The sequence below is a fragment of the Rhea americana genome, unplaced genomic scaffold (genome assembly GCF_003343005.1).
Source record: "Rhea americana isolate MKP2758 unplaced genomic scaffold, rheAme1 scaffold_36, whole genome shotgun sequence".
Lineage (NCBI taxonomy): Eukaryota > Metazoa > Chordata > Aves > Rheiformes > Rheidae > Rhea > Rhea americana.
In genome coordinates this window covers 3,943,662-3,965,422 of record NW_028186490.1, presented here as the reverse complement: position 1 = coordinate 3,965,422, position 21,761 = coordinate 3,943,662, and the positions used below count along the sequence as shown (strand labels likewise).

Genomic DNA, 21,761 nt, shown 5'->3' with positions numbered 1-21,761 from the left:
AATTATTTCTTTAGCAGTGAGGTATGAATGGGGTCATAGTTACCTGATTAAATAATGACACTTGTACATTTCTTACAGTGAGATGGCTAGCCCCTAAGGGGAAGTGTTTAGTGTTACATAATTATCTCAAATTAATCACTAAAACTGCTACTTTACAACCAAATTTGCATTTTCAACATTTTTGAAAATTACAACTACCATGTATTTTTCCTTCRGTTTTCTGTGTATTTATTTGTGTGCTCTGTCTCTCACTCTCTGCAACTCCCACAGAGTGCAATGCAGCCTTCGAACTTTGTGCGCTATTAAATATTTTTAATTACATTGGCTGACTTGCTGCTCTTCAAATGTTTATTTACTGCACACTGGAACTTAATTTCCTAGGTCAGCAAATAGACTAGATATGGTTTGATATCCTATGGAGAGCTGCTTTTAGTTCTTTGTGATTTCCTTTATATTTTTAATACAATAAATAAATACTTTAGTGCTACTCTTGAATGGAAAAATAAAAATATTATAAAAAAATCTGCTTTGGAAATGACTAGTTTGCCCAAAGGGCAAATAATAGAATGATTCTTAGGCATCATCATTGATTAATGCGTTTAATGATACTACAAAATAGTTGTATTTGTGAATCTTATAGCTATTTTAATTCTGCTTCGTGCCTCCTCCATCTTTTACCTCCAAAATCTACTGATAAGTCTTGTAAACTTTTTTCAAAAACATAAATGCAAATAAATTTTGTTTGATAGGCTTTGCATAGAGGAAGGCTGCCTATACTCCCACAGTAATGGGGAGTACAGTGGTAATTTGCTACTTTATGTGAAACAGAAAGCACACATGTTTAAGTCCATTTCTTCTATGTTCAGATATGTAAACCGTAGATAAAATTTCTACTGTTGGAACCTTTTAATAATCAATTTTAATAGTGGATTCCTGGCAGAATCTACTGCAGTTTTCTTATTGCTGTTTTTACCACTTAATAGTATTAGAAAAGTTACTCTGATTTATATCCTTTGTTTATTCGCCAATATGATCTTCTGGCAATTGTAGTCTTAAAAATGGGCAAAATCAAACAATATGTTATTTTCAATTAATTTTTCATTCTTTCAAAGCAGTAAAAATGTCAAGAGGTAATGACTGAAAAACTGAATATACTTTTAGAGTTGGGTGTTATTTTATGTTAACAGCAACAACAACAACAACAAAATTACAAGTAATCAGCTGAAGTACTTCCTATAATCAAGATAAACAAGTTAGCTAATTTTCCCAACTTTTTTTTTTAAGAATTTTCCCCACTTTTGTGAAGCACTTCAAATCTTTAGGCTTTCAGTGAATGATACAATATCACAAAGTAAGTTAAATATTAGAAGAGTAAGTGAAACATGATTTTTCAGTGCTTGTAGCAAATCTTCAGTAAATCACTTCTGTTTAAGATGTCTTTTATTTTCTGTGGCAGAAGGAAATTAGGCCTGGGTTAATTAGTCGGTAGGATGTAGGTAATTCTGCAGTGTTCGTTTCATGATTGTGCCCGCTATCGCTTAATTCTCGAGCTGTATTGTTTCCATGTGAGTTGGCTTCTATCAGATGGAGGCAAACAAAATCAGTGGGTGTGACAGAAAATGCATATAAACCTTTCTACTTTTCTCTGTACTTTGACATCCAGAGTCCCTCCCCTYCTGGAGTTCTGATAACTTGGTTGCATCAGACACTGCTGACATTTTTACAAGTTTAGATTCCATCATATGAAATGTTAGAGAKCTGGCATGGTTATTCTAATATTCTTCTAAAATATACATTTTGGAAGAATTGTCTCGGTCTAAGGTTTGAACCACAGAACCAACTGATAAACACCCACTCTCTTGAGCAATAGCTGTCTAATCTGCCWAATGCACCTATTTCTATGTGATGAAGAAACCAAAAAACAATGATATATCTCCTTTGATTTAAACTCAGTGTCCTCATTAATAAAATGAAATGCTTGTTTTGCCYTTTTCTACACTACTTTATAATTGAACAGGGGCATTAGGGAATATTTTAATATGATAACAGCTCTATCTTCATAAAGGAAATTAATAAGGATTGTTCTTTTTACAATAGCAAAGGAAAAGTTGTTTGTGCATGTGGACAGACATTAGTTTGAAAATACGTGAAAAGTTCTATGAATACTCATAATCCATACATAACTGATTTGTCCTTTTATTTTTTATTTATTTTTTTTTGTAGCAATAACTCTACTTGTTATCTGGATTTATGACAAGTTCACCAATTGTTTCTTTCTATAGATTGACCTGAGTCAAAATATGGTATGATGTACACTCAGGAACAAAGGGAAACTGAAGGATTCACTTTTATGAATACATAAAAATGAAATTATTCACATATGAACTAGTGAATTTATCAAGCGTTATATAACTATTGGCATAAGCATGTGTACTATTTTGAACTAAATATCATAAACTCTCAAAGCACACCCTGTTTGCCCACTTTAATGCATGTAAATTTAATGACTTTGTTTTTCTTGCAGACTTTCAGCTGCAGGAATCATGTCCTTCTTCTGTCAATCTCTTTCATTAAGTGCAATTTTTAAAATTTTCGTTAGTTTTAGAGAAGCCATATTGAGTCATTATCCAATGTTCCTCTCTTCCTTACTCTTCTGTAACTTCAGTAGGAACAATTTTCATCATCTATCTTTCTTTTCAGGCAATATTGCTCAGACCATTTTTCCATTTCATCATAATACCTGGACTATTTCATTGCTTCATCTTTATTCTTGTGTTACGTGTTAAATTGGCTTGTAAAATTTGTCTAATACTCTCTACAAGTATACTTACACTGCATCTTAGTTTATGATTCCATATACACTGTGCTTACATCATCTGCCATTCTCTACTATTGAAACGCTAGAAATTCTAAGTAGTTATTTTAGTAAGATTCCTATGCAACAGAAGCTATTATTCTCTTTTTATAGATGGGGGGTGAAGACATGAAAAGGCTAGATAATATGTCCCTGTGAGGACATATAATATTTTGGTGGCAGAACAGGTATTTTGGTGTGTCTCCCGAGTCTTGGGTTCCTGTGGAAATCACTCAACCAACTTTCTAGTTTCTTTTCTATTGTATTTGTCATTGAGGCCTGTTCTTTGCTGCTCAGCTCTTGCTCAGTTGTGAATTTGTGACCTGAAAATTGTCAGCACCATTCACCTGCAAACTCATCTGCTAGATAAAGTTGTAGAAAAAAATCAGTGCAGACTTTCTTATTTCAAACTTTAGGTTTCAAGGTTTGGGAAGTTCCGTATTTTTCTATAGCTTCAGATTCTGCTCTCTGTGAATCCTAACTGGCCAGTCTTCATGTGCTGATGTTTACAAAGCTTGCCTCTGAATGTTTAAACTCTTCTTACAAAAGATAGCAGGGAACAGGAATATAACTCCTCTATTAGCATGTAGGATGTTCTAGACTTTGAATTGAATCTTACTGCATTTTCTTTTCAGCTAATGTTTCAGCTAACTTAGGTCTCTGCTGTTCYGTGTTCTCAAGTGACAACCATACTAGGAACCCTTTGTCTGATGAACTGTTATGCTGGTTGCAGGATCATTACCAGAATACTGTATTTTACTAATCTATTTTCCTTTGCCTCTCAGGTCAAGGTTTTAGAATCAATTCCCCTGCTGTTGCAGTTTCTATCAGTAAAAAGCAATGACATCGGAAGGGGATTTTACACGTATAGTATAGCCAGTACTGGAAATACGAAGGGCATAGAAAAAAATCTGTTGGGGGACTGTGGTTATCTGTGAATGAAACAGAAGCTGGTAACTAGAAAAACGAGAGCATATGTTTGGCCTCGGAACTCGGGCTCTTTACAGCAAAGGATTTTCTGGTCATTGCAGAAGGCCGCGTTTGCTGGAGTAAGCAGGGATTGGCACAGAGCATCTCAGAATTTCTGCAGAAAGCAAAAATAGTAGTTGTCTGATGGGATTTTATTATTTTGGTCGTGAACTAATAAGAGATCTTTTGAAATCTATTTTGGACTTAAGTTTTCTTAAGCTGCCAAATTTGCAAACACTGAATTACGTAGCTTCTGAATATTTTATGAGAGAAAAATGCTTGGCTATCTCATCAGACATGTTTTCCACAGATCATTCTGTTTCCTTTTCTTTAGTGAAAGGAATAATGTTTTTCTGAGTATCAATAATTAATCCTCTTAAACTAACCAAACCATAGCTACAGTATGATAGCTGACGTCAATGTAACCTAATACTGAATAAGAACCTAATATTCGAGGAAGTGCTGTGGATAGGCCAGTTTGTAGTCAGTACCTCTTAAATGACGTTTAGTTTAGCCTTTGCTTTTGCTTTCTTACGTTTGACTCCTTTCAAAGTGATTCGTAAGTCCCAGTACTGCTATTATTTCTCACCTTCCCTATCTGCTCTGTCATCGTCCATTAGTATTCCAGTGAAATCCTTGTTTGATAAACTCTGCGGTGGAACAGGTGAACTGCTTCAGTGTTGTTTTCTTTCTTTGGTTGGTTTCATTTGGTTTTAACACTAGATGAACTGGTATTTCATAAGTATTAAGAATTTCAGTGTTTCATCTGGATATATCTGATAGAGAACATCTGCTGCGGTAATGTASCGGGTATCTTGACAATTGTATGTTACCCAGATGTTGAGAATACAGCATAATATTAAGGCTTTATCTAAAGTTAAGACCCCTTTCAGACTTATGAAAATGGTGAAAGAATCTGTTGAAGGCCATAAAATTGAATTACAAGTAGAAGTCTAATAATTGTAAACTGAGTGTTTAAGAGGTCTGCCTAGTAGAAAGGAAACCAGAGTGTCATATGCACAGCTCTGGTGGCTTTGGGGAAACAGCTGAAGTCAAAAAAAAAAAAAAAAAAAAAAAAAAAAAAAAAAAAAAAAGGTGAAAAGGTGGTGGTGGGGAACGTAACCATAGTTTTCCAGTGTATACGAATGGCCTGCATAAAGGGGCTTTTGATCTGAAGTAATTACATATAAAATATTTCTTAAAATACAGGCTCTAGGAATGCAGTGCAGTTAACGGAGTGGCAGTTATGGAGACAGAACTGCAAGCTGCTGGCAGCAGACTCTAAGGCTGGCCTTCCCTGCCCTGAGGCAGGCCAAGGACATTTTCAAAAGCGAAAACTGTTCTCAAGTGTCTTTCCCCTTTTAAAGTCTGCCCTCTTAAGGTTTAGGCATCCTAGTGGTTGTGTAATCTAAGTCATTACTTACTGTTGAAAACATGAACCAAAGCACTGATGTTTCTGATCCGTTTCTGGCCATTTGCGAGTAGATCAGTGAGTCGCAGTTCCTATATACCCCTTCTCTTCATGCATCCTGTTCCAGGAAAGAGATATATTGCAAAACATGCTTCTTCTCACTTAATCTACCCAAATTGTTCCTGTCATCAATTAATTAAAATAATGAGCACTTTGTGAAACAACAGGTAAGCAGACTGGATAAAGATAGTATTATCTTACTTGTAGCTACTGAGTCTGTAAATAATTAAACAATTACCATCACTGTCAGATTCGTTTCTTAAGCACCTTTTTCAGGTTGTGATGTTTGGTTAGTTAATGCTTTGAGGTGAAGAAATAATAATGAACAGAACTATACAGTTAATAATAGGACTGATTTGTATACAGTATAAATGAAAGCAGTATTGAAATCTCCCTCAATGATCTCTGAACAGTTGCACAAATGAGTAGGATTTTTTTAATATTTAATTGCCAATTAGGTATGTGAAAAGTCTAGCCACGTAGATGAAAAATATGAAATATCCCAAATAAACAGGAGTATTATATAATAGTTACTTGTCTGCGTACTACTTATAGTTACAATGTTAGCAGGATTTAAGCTTGGTCTGTCGTTGACCATGAGACTCGACTCCAAAGGGTGCTTGGCAGAAGATTATATTTTTACTTATATTTTAATTAAGAAATACTATGGGTGGGACGTTTCTATAGCTGTGAAACAAGAAGTGGTATAAATGCATAGATGCACTCCTTCAAAGATACAAAAGGCCTTAACACCTTCAGAAAATCAAATACTGAACAGGTCTTATTGCTATATAATCTTGGCAACCAAAAGTCAATACAATGCTAAAAAGAAGTCTAGAATATTAGAACTTAGTGAAAACATGAAATAGTTACTTTTCTCCTTCAATAAAATGACTTGTTTACTACTTTACTGAGTTTTGGGGAGTTTTATTTTTATGTTCTTATGAATAATGAAGTGTCAAAAATTCAATTTGATATATTTACAAAAGGGTRTGGGGTAAGGAAGAAATATGGAAGCAATAATTGAATTTTCCAATGTTATTATATTATATGATATTAACATCTTTAAGTGCTCTACAGTAAAATAGACTTTTGAATTCAGATAMTTGTTTAATTATTTGTAGATCTGTGACTTTTTATAACAAAATCTGTATTTGTGAATGTTTCTCAACAGGATGTGTATCCTTTTCATTTTACGTAGGGTTGATGGGTGAAAAAATCCAAGAAACCTGTGGTTTCAGCCTTGCTCTGCCAATGACTTTTTCTAGTGACTGGGTTGGGCACTTAATCACTGTCTCAGTTTCTTATCTGAGAGGAAGAGGTAATTACACTTCCCTTACTGTGAAAGCCTCATTAGTACCATTATTGAGCATAAACCTGTACAGAGCAGAAAAATGTGCAACACGCTGTGGCCCACTGTGCTGCGCAGAGCAGGAGCGGGTAGTAAAACCTGCCCTGAGAGGTTTACGGGCTAAAAGACAAGCTGCAACTGCTATAGAGGGCAGACAAACTGGAGGGAAGAGAGACCGATGGGCAGCATAGGATGCATGTAGTTTTTTAGGAGTTGGTAGCACCCTGGTAGCGGTGGGGGCTCCCGGTGGGGCAGGGCCGGGAAGCGGATCAGCTCCAGGTCGGGTCCCAGGAGGGGAAGCGGGGTCAAACAGCCGTGTGGCGACCAGGCAGGGCTCTGGGGTGGGACTGGAGGGGCCGTAGCAGGAGCTGGCACCGCCTGGGCTGAGATGTGGCCAGAGCCTGGAGAGAGGCTCCAGAGGAGGCCAGTGCCCTCAGGGCACTGGGGATGTGCTCGCCTGAAGCTCAATGCTCTGTTTTATTTCGACGTTCTGGTATATACAACTGCATCATCCATTCAGAAAAAAACAACAACAACATAGATTTCTCTTTCTTTTCTGATTTATAATCAAAATACTAGTGGTGGTTGTGGCATTTCTTTATGACCAGCCTGTATGGCTTGGTGATTAGGTTGGTCACAAATTGTCCCTGGCTAATTCTTACTCTTATGGAAATGTCTTTGTTTTAGCATGAATTACTGTCTTAAGCAGTGAGCTCATTTCAGTAGTAYATGCTTTATGCATGTGCAGTGCAGTATACTTCTTTCAATGCTGACTGCAAAGCATCTGAATCATTGTATCCATATTTATCGCTGAATGAGGTCCAGTTATGCAAATATCAAGTGGCTTTTATCTTTTGTCTGATTATTTGTTCAAAAAGTATTGAATTACTGTTGTAACGATGAATAATTTGTTACTAACAATATAGCCACCTCTTGCTCTGTATTGTAATTGCTAGTAACCAGATAGAGCCCACATTTAGGGTAGAAGAGTAGCAGAGAAGAGTCTGATCAGCTAATTAAGATGCAAAACCATGCAATTCTGCAAGAACAACTGTTGGGCTCCGTATTACGYTTTTAGAGTTACTCTGCTGCTGTCCTTTGACAGATTCAGTGTAACTGCTTCATCAGCTCAGTGCTGCTCCCGGGAAGCGCCCTTGACGGCGTGTCCAGCTGCGTGCCCAAGGTCAGCTCGCAGCTCTGCATTCTGGCAGAGATGCCGTAGTATTCCTGCTGCCGTAATAACCGCTCGATGGATGTCTAACGYCTTTGCTTTTATAACAGGAATCCCAAAGGGGATTAATGGCATTTCATGCTTAGTGGCCTGTAGGCAAATGATCTAGAAACAAGGTCTTCGAAGCTGCTGGTCTGTGCTGAGTCCTCCAAGCCCTAAGGCAGATCTATAGGCGTAGTTCAGGTGCTGTGTACCTACCTCAGCCCTGGCTTTTGCTGCATCACTGATGCTTTGCTTGTTTAATATAACTTGTGAAGTGTTCAGGAACTCTTTAACGTTATGCTGTCACTGCACGTGGCACAGTCTGCTACTTTGCAAATGGTATGTTTTAAATGATGTACAATCAGGGCAGGCTTTTCCTATCGCTTCCCTTGATTTTTGTGCAGCATCCATGCCTGTAGCACCTAGGCGGTTAGAAAAGCACATCCTTGCCGCAGCATCCGGGAGAGACTGATATGAATTCCAATGCATGTGACTCATCAGTCAGCTTAGTGCAGCTGAGACTCGCTTAATTTCCAGCTCTGCGTTCTGCGAGAGCCAACACTTACTGACGGAGGGACTCCTGTGATATATTAAATACTCTCATTGAAACAAGGTTCACTGATAGCATGACAGATCCCTGCAGGTTCTCTATAGTGTGTGTTGCTCCCCTCACACTTGATAATTATTTTCTTGTTACGTCATGCTTCTCAGAGACRGTTTACCCAGATAATCAATTCTAGTGATAATACATTCAAATTGTACATAAATTATGTTCACACTTAATACACGTTGATTTGAACTAATAAATTTTCCTTCAGTGTATGTCTGATAAGTACATTTATAAGCAGCTGCATAATTGGGTACATGGCTCCTGGCAGTTATGCTGCATATAGGGATGGAAAATATAGCATATTTTGTGGCAAATACATATTTTTAAGATTTAATGTCAAGGAATATCATACTWGATAGCTATTAGTAATCTGGTTCTCTACAACAGCTACCGCTATAGGATGYGTGATGTAGCCTGCTTAGTTTCTTCCAACAGGAATCCAGGAGAACTGATTTGCTTATTGCCTAGCACGGACAGTAYAGCAACAACTGTATGCTGACTCTTGGTGACAATTTGTTAATGCTTAACAAATCTCAAACTTTATTTTGCAGGAGGCCCAGAAGATCAATGGTGGTGGAGATACACAGGCAGATGGGGCCTGCAAACCTACAGATGAAAAAGAGGAGAATGTGGCAGCAGAAGTGGGATGGATGACCTCTGTGAAGGATTGGGCAGGAGTCATGATATCTGCCCAGACATTAACTGGCAGAGTTCTTGTGAGTTTTYTCTGATTTTTCAATATTCTTATTTCAAAGAGCACTTGATAACAAATACTGTGTTTTCCAGCATTAGTGGAGAATCTTTGGTTGGTTTGTTGCATCAGCACTGAGTCAATCTCCACTTTTTTGGAAGTAAAATAACAGATTAGTTCCTGCTGCTGCGTAGAGATAAGTAGAGACAGCAAGTAAGAAAAGCGCTCTTCTGCCATAGTTTCAGTGTTTTTTTTCCCCCCTAACCTACTTCAATATACTTGCACTGTGACTTTGAAATCTGCTCCAAATAATGAGCATAGTAATTTTGTATTCATATTGCGGGGTAAAACTACAGGCCTACTTTCTCTGGAAATAAAATTGTGCTAGCAAAAATGGAAGTCAACTTAAAAAATAGGGGCAGCGGTATATATGCAGATAGTGGTCAGAACAGTAAAGCCAGTTTTGAATTGTATGTGCAATAAGATTTAGGATGCTTTCCAAAGACAAGTAATGATTTTGTGTTTTCTCGGTCTCTTCCTGTATTACTTTAGAAAATATTTAATCATACAAACAGTTATSTATCAAATAGAGGTACAAATCAGATATTGATAATATGACTTGCAGCTTAAGTTGACCAGAAAACTTCATAGTTTTCACTTTAAGTATTCTATAGCCTTGTCAAATCATACTGAAATTCAAAGGATTTTCTGTGGTGTCCACTGCAGTGAAAGGCATCTTCTGTAAGCTTTTGATTAGTTTTCTTGTTAGAAGGGATGCATTTATAAATTATCAGATGAAGCAATTTAAATCTCATCTCTAGCTAAAACYGGTGTAACCCCAGTTTCAACTCTTGGACTAGATTGGGTTAAGCTGAAAACAAAATTTGTGTCCTTGATTGTTTACTTTGATTGGGAGATACTTTACTATGAGTCTGTTCCTGTCTATAACTTTTTTTTTTTTTTTTGGGGGGGGGGGTGCAGGGAAGGAATGGCACTTCTCAGTTAAGTTCTTTACAGTGAAAAGTTGAAGTGGCTCAGTTGCTACCATATTTTTCTGTTTTGTTTAGTTTTGCAAGAATACTATTGTCACTATTTATTATTAAAAATACCTTCTGCCTTTTTGCTTCTGTTATACACCAACTTTTACCAATAGCTTGAAAGCATATTTCARTGTTACTTTTAGCATTACATATGTCGTCTTTGTCAAACTGGCATATTGATTATTTTATGAAAAGCAGCGTATTGATTTGTCTCATGCTTTTCTGACATCTTCAACATTAAAATGACAACTCTTAGAGTCATGCTACGTCTTTTGATTCATAAATTTTGATTTATGAATCAAGGATAGACATTACCCAAAAGCAGGAGTCTTATGCTACTAGCTATTTAATCATAAACAAGCCTGTGTTGTCTTTACTGAGGTAAATGCCAGCATAAATGCAAACAGACAGTCAAGGCCAAAAACTAAAATACAGAATATATTTTACTATGTGTTTTTCTTCAGCACACTGGGAGAATTTATGCAATTCCATTTGGTGATTTTTCTTTTTTTCTTTTTTTCCCCTTTTCTGTGCTTACAGTGCACCCTTTCCTTAGTRGGGACTAGTTTATTTCCGGAGCTTTATCTCTAGGCAGCTGAACAACATYATAGGGTCAGATTGTCAGATTACTTCTGAGAGTATATCTATATTCATGTCAAGGTATGACTGTGGCTGCTGTATACATTGGGCTCATCAAGAGTGTTAATCATCTGAGACATATAAGTAGCAGCATAGATGCAGCATATGGAGTCTGATAGTTAATTTTGCTGAGTTTAGAAAACAAGATGCATTTAATTGTGTGCATCAGTTTCAGGATTTGGCTTGACAGTGTAATTTCTGGAAGACCGTTTGCAGTATGAATATTTGACTGTTGATTTAAAACTCACAYTACAATAATGTTTGCTTAAGGTTAACTGCCTCAGTGAATGGTTTTGTTAGAATATTTGCATTATTTGTAGATGTAGGAAGTAAAGTAGGATGCTAAGTAAAGTTCAGTATTTTTATCAAAGTAAATATTGTTTGAAAATACTCTTACTCATGAATTCCTACTAACAGCCTATTCCTGCCAACTATTATAGTTCTGATTTGAAGTGTAGTGTATTTTTTCTAAAACATTATCTATTTAAAAAAAGGAAAAAAAAAAAAAAAAAAAAGCTGTCCAGTGAACATGGACTTGGGCAAAGAGTTGTAATTGATCTTTAGTGCAGTGTGGTTATCTGAAAGCTGTTGTGCAACTACTGCCTGGATTTATTTGGCAACTGAAGGAGACAAGCTAGCAGTGTTGTGTAAGCACCAATGTAAATTATCAGCATTTTCTTCTCATGGAAAAACTCACTTTATGATTCTTACCTGAGTAATTCTTTTCACTGAAGCAGATCCCCGTGGAATGGCAAAAGCTGTCTATAGAACCAAAATTGAATGTTTTCAGGACCTATTTCTGCTGAAGCCTGTGTCAACTCTTTGCAYCTAGTCTAGCTTTTTTCTTACCCACTCATCCAGTTAAAACGGCTTGCTAATTTAAAAAAATTGGATTGCCKAAGTGCATTGTGAATGTTGGATTACAAATTTATGCATCAATATTTATCTCTCAGTTAGTTTTATAATCAACTATTATACTGTTCTATTGTCTTTAGATTATGATTTTCATGACTACCTACAGCATTACAGCAGCAGCATTAGAAATACAGCACAAAAAACTTGATTTATAGAGCACAGCTCTACACCTATGTCTTTGTAGTACAGGATTGCACTTTTATGTTAATGTAAGGCAACCCTTGTGTAAAAGCAAACGTTTCTCTTTAGACCACAGTAGCTGTAAATTGTAAGGAAACCTTGAAGAAACAGCAGAAAGCCGCCTTCAACATTGTAGCTGCAAAGCTAGTTGAAAAAACTACAGCCTATTTTAAAATTTGAATATTATGCTAGATGTTAATTTTTTTATCAAAGGTGTACTTGAGAACCAAGTTGAAAAATATTTACAAAACTCCATTTCAAAATGGTCATCATAGGGTTTTTTGGATACCCTAACTTCACTAAAAATGTGTCAAAGCTGTGATGAAAAGTACTAAAAATAATACTACAGAATATTTTTACCTGATCTGACATGACATGTTTATCAAATTAGTTAACTTTTAAAATCTCTGTCAAGACAGATAACATTTTCCAAATAATGTATTTCAGTGCATCTATCTGGAAAGCAATAGAAATTGCTTGTTGATCATAATCTGAGTTGTTGGAAACACTGAAATGATTTAACCCATCCTGACCCTGAAATCTTTGAAAGAGGTGACTCCCTTCCCATTAGTTTTCTTAGAAATCCTTAATGAATTGATGGAAGATGAACTCAAAAAGCGTTCCATAACTGAAAGCAATGCAAAAGAATGTATAATGTCATTTCAGTCTCCCCCTGTTCCAGTGATAAAAGAGGAGAAATTACATTTTAAAAAGTTAAATAGGAGAAATCAAAACTTTACTGAAACYTTGAAACATTTTGTTTCTAACTTCAAATTAAATGTTCAATGAAAAAAAAAACAAAAAACAAAACCCCAACTTTTTACATATCTGGAGTTTTCTGCAAAACCTTATGATAGATATCTGGGCCTACCAACTGTATTTCTTGTGAACAATAGRACAAAACCAGGCTTGCTATCTGGATTTTGGAAGAATTTTTTTACATATACATGTAAACTCTCACAAAGAAAGACCAAAGATATGGCTGCTGTGCAAACTGATCTCTGTGTACAGAAAGACTTTTGCAATTCTCTTTATAAGTGATACTGAAAACTGGCAGAATTAATCATCTCCCTGGCACACAAGCTTATCACAATGGTGCTCTTATGTAAAACACAGTACTGCTTGCCTTGATTCGTGCTTGCTTTTTTGGGAGAGCAGAAGAATTTGTACTGCTATATTTATGTATTACTCTTCAGAAGTGATCAAATAGACCTGGCTCTTCAGTAGGGGAATGCTTGTGTTGGGTCCCTTTCTAGTATATTCCCCTGTCATCAGTTGAGTATCTGATGGATGGTTTATTTAAAAAAAAAAATCGTAATATCTCCGATTTTACCCTTAGCTCTTGGTCGTGTGATGTAGGAATTGTCTATTTCCTGCTCTTCAGGATACTCCATACCAGTTCCAAGAGAGAACCATTAGGTAGCAGRTTTGTTTGTTCCCTAGGAGTAATTTTCATTTTGGTAAAGAGAGAATTCTTTTTTCTGCAACGTGAGAAAGAAGAATGAGAAATCTACTCATTAAAATTTAAATAATCAAATGTCAAACCATTTGACCATGAATTGTTTTGCCATTGCGTCAAGTTACTGTCTCAAAGTACATAATGCTTGTTTATTAATGATAGCATGATTACATGGAAGTGCTAAGTGCTACTATTGCAGTTGAGTAGTTTGTCTGAATATTGCAGGATGGAATGCTGAAATAGAACTAGGCACTTTTTTTTTTTWWWWWWAAAAAAWGTTTTTACTGCTTTAGGAACTTAAATCCTACTTTTGGCATTTTAGAAGCAGCTTATGCACAAAGGAACATCCAYGCTGCCCAATATCATCTGCATAGTAGGCACTGGAAAGAGTCATTTCCAAAGGGTGATTCAGAACATCCTCCAGTTAGCGCATCCCCTTTTGTCTTCTGAAGTGGTACAGGAAGATGAGCTGCTGAAGCACAGTGCATGAAGTTGTGTGGTGTGCCCATCCTTTTTCTCATTCTTTAGATGTTAAAGCATGACTGGGACTGGATCTTTTGGGTGGCACAGCCTTTGAAAATGTGACCTGTGCTCTTAAAAATGTAGATGCATAAAAGAATTTTATATACATCTTAAAAATCTGTCTATATTAAATTGCATAAGCCCATGATTTAAGAACATGCTCATTGAACCCAAGCACTGCTGTTTGCAGKTGATGTTGAGTGACAAACATCAATTACAATAAAAGGTAGAAATTGACCTAAAATCTCTTCATAGAAACAATGATTTATTTTGAAGTGCTATATAATACTACTCTATGGTAGACGATGGAAAAATCAGATGGGAATTCCTGGGGTGGCATCTACCAAAAATCAATAACTAATCTAAACAAGCAGGAAATTAAAGGTGTTTATGAGATGATTTTACTTCCTGAAAGTAATTTTTATTAATCATTTGAGTATAAAGAAAAAGACTTCCTTAATTATGTAGTTAAAGTGAATAATATAGAAGATAAAGCTGAAAGTGTATTGTTACCACAGTTTAGTCTAGGACCAGTTGTGTGTGGACACTTTTTTTTTTTAAAAAAAAAAAGGCAGTAAAGAAGGCTAAGGTAGCARGTGTCAGCACATCATGTTGGTATATTTTAAGAATCAATGAAAATTACAGGAACAAACCTGTAGTTTTTTGAACTGAAGTAAATATTGTACAATTGTAACTTCAGATACAGTTTGTTCAGGTAAGGAAGATGAAGAGAAGGTTTTGTGGACTTTCTGGATTCTGTAAGCAAGCTATTTGCCATCTCCTACTGATGAGCTGACCTGCTTTCTATCAGGTTTTTGTATCAACCTAATGTTAATCCCAATGTCATATATTGTTATCGTATTTATACCACATTTAATGACATTTACCTGAATTCCTTTGAAAACATTTTCATAAATCAATACGAACTTTCCAGATTCATCAGAATATCAGTGTGTTGCTTTGTCTTTGCTTAGCTGCTCCCTGGTTTTCAAAAGGCAGTATTACTGTTCTTATCTGTACCAGTTTTCATTTGAGTGGAGAGGATGAAATTACCTTTTGTAGCTTGATGCTCACTGCCTTCACTTCGAAAAATTAGAAATAACGTGTAGGTATCCAGTAATTCTCTCTACCTGTGGCTACACAGTAAAAGAAAAGGTGCCTGTATTACTACCATTATAGTTGGGTAGACGTCCCCTCAACGTTTTTCTGRCTAGCAGATCCACAGTTTTTACAGGGCCAGAGAGAAGCCCATGCAGATCTTCCAGAAAAAGATGCTACGTGCTTACCAAAATATGTTCTGTTGTCCGACAGCTTTTTCAACGTCAGCTAATGCGCTATTTCTAGTTGCCAGTGTTTCATGACCTGTAAACGTACGGTAGAGATGTGCTTTACRTAGCCTTCTAGTGCAGTGCCAGGTAGTGGTTTTGTGTGCTGCCTTACCTAAAGAAAGTAGTGTCAGTAAGAAATATTTAGGTTGCTTTCTTAACATTCTTACTGCTTACTAGCTACATATTCTAGCTACATTTAATTACCTAAAGAAGAGGAAGTGGTATGTGAAGATGCTTTTGTGTCTTGAATTAAAAAGTAGCTGTATGCCCCCAGTATACATTTAGATTGAGCTGTTCTGTAGCATAGTTTGACTGAAGTGTGTAAGTATTGCTATGTTCTCTTTATCTATCCAAAAGGTTCAGGGGCATTCTCTTTTTGGGCTCTGCCTGTCCCACATGTCCCAGGGATGAAAAATGCAAGGCTTGCAAATGTTTTGGCAAGACAGAGCAAAGTTTTGAAGTTAGTAATAAAACTTGAGACTAGTTTTTGCTTTACAGTGAGTCTCATTCTGCTGTGTGTTTGTACRTCTTAGTTTCTGAGAAATTGATGTTAAAACTTTAAATGTGATTCAAGGTTTGAATCAAAGCTCACCAAGTCAGTATTAAGTGCACTAAATTTTTACTATTGAAAAACCTAGACCTTTGACTAGATTTCTGAACAACTCTTTGAAAATGTTAAAAGGCTTCACTGCTCCTTCAGGGAAGGCTACACGTTGTACTGTTCTGTGACTGTATGAAAATCTAAACCTTCAGGTTTCCTAATCTGTTTGTGATGAGCACAGTTTGATAAGTATACATGGTACATGCAGCTAAATTTACAATACTCCTGCTGAAGTGAACATTCATAAGTGTAAGTCAGTGCTTTCTTAAGAAGTAGTATTTGTCTAAGGTATATCATGAACAGAAGATTTATTAAAAAATCAAATAAAAGTAACCCTGAACAGAAAAAAGTATACATGAAGCAATGGAATGAAAAATACTTATTTTTTTTTATTTATTTGCAGCAGAGCAGTTTGACAGCTAGTGATAGGTTAGAAAAAATACAGGTTAAAAAAAAAGATAGTAGATTTCTAAATATATGAATAACTGGAAAAAATGAAGTGTGCTTTTTTGCCTTTTTTTTTTTTTTTTAAAACCAGGATATTTTAACTCTTGCTACATTTTTAAGATGGAGGAGTGGATTCAGATTCTTTTAAGACTGAAGAAGAAAGCTTGCAATAAGTTACAATTGTTTAGCAGCCAAAACAAAACTCTGCAGCCCAGAAATTATTTGGGGTCTCTCCCTTCTTCCAAGATGGAAGAAACTTCCAGTTGTCTTGTGACTTTTATGAGAGCAGGTGCTCAAAGGAGAATTTGGTATCTGTGACAGACACGAATTTGGAGAGGGATGTGCATTTGGTATACATACAGTTTTCTGACGGTGTTCTTGACAATGTCAGGTATTTTACTAGGCTTGCAAATGACTACAAGACTCCTTGGGCACTATGCAGCTTCTCAGAACAGGAAAAAAGATACTAAAAAGATTGTTGAGGGCAAACAAAGCTCTCATAAATTTTGATCTCTCTTTTGCCTTCTACTGCAGGATCCAGGAGGCCTCTTTCAACCTATCTTGTTCTGAATTAACATATAATCTTTTGCTGACTATCTGTAATGTTGTGACATGGTTGATCTGACTAGGAAGGGGTTTAGAATAAAAGGTATTAATTAGACAATAGAAATAGAATGTGTTCTATTTGATTTAGAGCATTTCATACTCATCCCAAGCACTTTACAAACCTAAAGCTGATATTACTTTTTTTGGCAGTGACGCACACAGATTCTTGGATAACAGGAGCTAGCTTTTGCAACCTAACTATTGGTTATAGTGGAATGCTTGTGCCCTCAGTGTTTCTTTTTTTTCCCCCCTATGTTTATTGAACCAAGACTCATACCAAGATTTTCATAGAAATTAAAATAATTCATATAAGCTAAAGCAAGACTGAAGTTTCTCAGTATGTGGTTGAAAGTTTTCAAAATACCCTAAAGRTTCAATACATACTGTCATACTGTCTCAAGAAATAGGGCATACTTCTTTTTTCTTCTGAATACTGAATCTCTTTCCATTCCTGGCATAAAATGGAGATTTTACCTGTTTGGGACTGTTAACATTTCAGGGACATTCTAATGATTACAACAGTGATCTAATCATATTAGCTATTAATTTGTCTTTCTATATGCCCTTGTGGATGCCAGAGTGATATGTAGTTGTTACTAAATTATATGTACAACTGACTTTTCAGGCAGATGACTTTTTATTTTACAGATGAAGAAAGTAAAACACAAAGGAGCTGATAATGACCTCAAAGTGTAGAATTCAGTAGCACTCATATACCCATGACAGCAAGTACATGGCAGATGACCTTAAGGGTGTGCAAATGTAGGGCAATGCATCGAGGGGAAAAGATAGAAACTACACCTGCATGATTCAGARGCCAAAATCATAGCAAATCCTAGCATCATTATAAATAGTGCTTTGAGTTCATTGAGTCAGTCTGCCATGGCYGACAAAGACGGACAAAATGCTGGATGTCATCAAGAATAAGACAGAGAACATCATTTTGCTGCTATATAAAACTTTGATATGCTCCCATCTTGAGAACTGTGTGAAGTCCACATTTCTATATCTGAAGAGGGATAGTGTAAAGGATGGAGGAAGGCAACTTGAAGCAAGAAGGTAGATAGAACTTAAAAGTAAATTCTAAAACACCTGGGAATTTCAGATTTAGAGACGGCTGATGGGAAGTATAGTTAACAGGGAGTTGGTGGACAATTTATGCCAAACTGTTTTCACCGGAGACTAAAGATAGAAAACACTTCGTGAGACTGGTAAGAGGTCAGCTTAAGAGTTTCAGAAGTGCTTTCTTATACTGGGATCTGTGAAGCCTCTGCATTTTTTTGCCCAGCAGACCATTTAGACAGTGTCAGCAGGTTCAGGAATGTATTGGATAAATTCATGGGCAACATATCCCAAACAGATACTAAAGACAATAGGAGGGGATAATCTTCTACCATCCCTATGGCTATGTGCGAGGAATGGACTACAGAAAGTTCCTGGGCTTTCCTACTCTTCCTGAAAAGTATCTGCTGTTACCACTGTTAGAGATTTCTCTCTGTGTGCTAGATGGACCACTGAACTGACCATGTGTGGCATTTCTTAGTTTTCAATCATACTTTCTAATCATTAGCTCACCATTAGATTAGTTCTTTCAATTAATAAAGAAGGAAAAGGAGACATTTATTGAATCAGAAGGGAATAATGGGGAGGCATATTACCTTTGATACAGGGACATTAAAATATTCATAAATCTTGTTTATTTAAAAGTATGCATGTTCCTGAATCTATGTGTAGCAGGGATTTTTTCTTTTTACGTCTGAAATGGAATTTAGTATGCATTTTTGGTTATATAATATGTCTGTATAGAAGCTTTCCTTTCCTCACTTTGGTCAACAAATAGGAGAAYGTGTCATCAAGTTAAGACATTTATATAAAAGATAATAATGATATATACAAAGCTGCTGAAAATGTACCTTTAAGTGTGTGTTAGTGTAACTGTACAGACCTGTTTATTTTTATTGTTCACAGATCATAAACTGCTTGCAAATGTTGCTACTTATTTTCTATTTGTAGGGAGGAGCAGTTTGGGCAGTTTGGATTGTATTCCTCTCTACTACGAAAAAAAAAAAAGTGTTCCTCCGTTTGTTTGTTTATTTTTAATCTTTCATAGTCTTTGGTGGCACATAAAGGAATCCAAGAGATATGTTCTAGATTACTTTAATCTTCTGTGACATTGATGTGGGCTACTTCCCAGGTTTCCATAGGAATAGGAACAATGCTTCTCCATTTGAGTTCATCAGATACTGAATGATAATGGCATAGAGTAGGAAGTGTTGAGTAAGTCTTGCTTGTTTCTATGGTAACTGCAGCTAGTTATGCATTTTATTTTTCTGAATATTTATTTGTTATTGCCAAGACCAAAGATGTTTTTGCGGGGTTTTCACTTTGGACTGAAGGATGTGCTTATGCCCTCATTTCTGTGGAAGAGAAATTTTTTTTTAGTTTATGTACTTCTTTAGCATTGCATTATTCAATTCTACAATCTACCTTATCTTCACACCTTTAGATAGCCACTTATTTATTTTGAAATTGTTGTAATTTCAGTGGATCTAGAAAATTGAATTTTAGAAGATGTAATACATTAATAGTTAAAYTGTTAAGCTATGCTATTCTGCAGCTTTATTTTCTATTAAGTCTTCACAAAATTTATGGATGATCAAATATTCCTTTTCCTCACTTTTCCAGTTTAAATATGGCCATGTAAAGATCAGTTAGGTGAGCAGAAGGTAGATGCACTGAGCTAAAATTAAATCAAGATAAGTTGAGTGTTACATARCAAAATCTTATCAAATGAACTAAAAATTGGACAGTCTTAATTGGACTTAAACTTTCATATTGCTACTTTAAAGAAAGTCTAGAACTAAAAGATTAATTGTATGTCTACATTGCAGATACAATTCATAAATATTTATCTTGCTTAAAATCAGACTAACTTAATAAAAGCTTTTTTTATTTATTTGTTTTGTTTTGTTTGTTTGTAAGCCAGATAGTGTGTGCTAATCTAGCCTGTTTCTATGGTGTTTCTGGCAGCTTATAGCTGCTACTGTGGGAGTTACCTTGTGTAAATTYATCTTCAAAAACTTTGTGCTGTACTGCAGTGACTTCTGTGACCTCTAGATAATTGTGCCAGTCTTGTTGAATCTGTTGTGATATTATAAAGTCAGTAGCTTTTCTCACRGCTGTAACAAATATACTATGATGACATGTTTGACATCTACCATGTGTTTTTAATTTAATATAGGTACCTGTGACTTCCTCACATTAAAATGAACAACAGCAAACACACAAAGATGAYGATGTGTTAAATTTTGAATGGTATCCAAAGATAAATAAAGATAGCAAGAATTATCTGGGGAAGTCAAGAACATGGTTTGTATTTAAACTCTTAGAACAAAACTGTCTCAGGGAAATACTTCTACTGTAGAGGGTGGACTTCTGTTATACAAATTGTCTTTATTTTTGAAAAATATTTGCAAGGATATATCACTATATTAATGTCAAGCCTAAGTTAGAAAAAGCCCTTGCTACTACTTTCTTAAATGCAACTAAAACGTAATGCAGCTAAAAGTAATGTACGTAAATATAGAAGTATTCCTTATGATACAGATCGTGTTGCATCATTATAAGACTGCATTGCAGAGGAGATCAACCTTCTGCCATTGCTTCTGACAATAGTCAGATGTTGAACGAATGATAGGGACACAACTGTTGCAAATGAACATATTTACAAAGCTCACCAGGAGAGACAGATGGATTTCCCTTAATGTATCTACAGCATTATTATGCAAGGGCTGCTCTGTTGGTGTAGTTAGTTAATTATTATTTGTTTAATCTTTGTCTCTTTTTGTTTGGTGTGTTTAATAAAATAGTGCTTGTATTCAAAAATGAAACACTGATGTGATAATGAATACTTTTACAGATAATTCTACTTGTGTTTTTGTGCAGCTCAGCCATCAATGATACGTTTTGAGGTGTTGGGTAAATGGAACTTGCTATTATGCTCTTTGTTTAAAGGATTCTGTGTTTCAGTGCTAAGCAAAAAATATTTCTATGCAAAATATTGTCTATCAAAAGGCATTTTCTTTTGCTTCTTAAATATTCAGTAGTTTCTTCAAAATGGTTAAAATAGTCTGTTTTGAGATGTCACTTGATAATTACTTGAATCTGATATCCTGACAAATACTTCTTAGAGGCGTTTTGCCTACCAATATTCAAATTAATTTTTTTTGTAAATATGGATTCATTTTCAAGCAAAAAGATTTCAGCAATTGGAATTACTGTTTTTGAGACAACAACAGTCAGGAARTATACAACATGGCTGCTTTTACTTTTTACAACTTAAAAAAAAAARATACTGATTTACTGCTAAGTACCTTTCTTTTATTACTATGTTTTATTAATGGGAGGAGGCTTTTTATAGGTATTGCTACATGCGTTTTATTCATTATACCTGAAAAAAGACATACTATACTACAAAACTGTTATAAAATACTGCAAAATGCTCTCACGCTGCAGTGACTTACGCAACACAAAACAAGTCAGAAAAAAACTGTAGCATCATAATATTAATTTAGACAACTTTTAACTCTAAATCAACAAACTAAAGGCAGAAAACAAACTTGCATGCAGCTTGAGTTCAGGTTTTGGTCCTCTTTTGACTCGGGAACTTTATATTTTCTTTAAATTTATAATACTCAGAGGAGGTGCTTAAGAATCAAATAATCAATATACTACAAATATGTAAATAAATCTATTGATGCAGTGTCAGAATTTTTGCTTTTTATCTGCCTACTTCATTTATTTTTGACCAGTTCCAATATCTTAAGTATATCTCTTACGTCTTTTTTTTTTTTTTTTTTTTTTTT

The 21,761-nt window shown here is 35.5% G+C and overlaps 1 protein-coding gene across 8 annotated transcripts in view; it reads left to right on the top strand.

Moving 5' to 3' along the window:
• KCNMA1 (potassium calcium-activated channel subfamily M alpha 1) overlaps positions 1-21,761 on the top strand; it is a 516,194-nt gene that overhangs the window by 116,965 nt on the left and 377,468 nt on the right. For all 8 annotated transcript variants that reach the window (XM_085312304.1, XM_085312302.1, XM_085312303.1 and 5 more), the window contains one exon: positions 9,020-9,184. In XM_085312304.1, the coding sequence (XP_085168430.1) occupies positions 9,020-9,184 (165 nt within the window). The remainder of the gene's footprint in view (positions 1-9,019; positions 9,185-21,761) is intronic.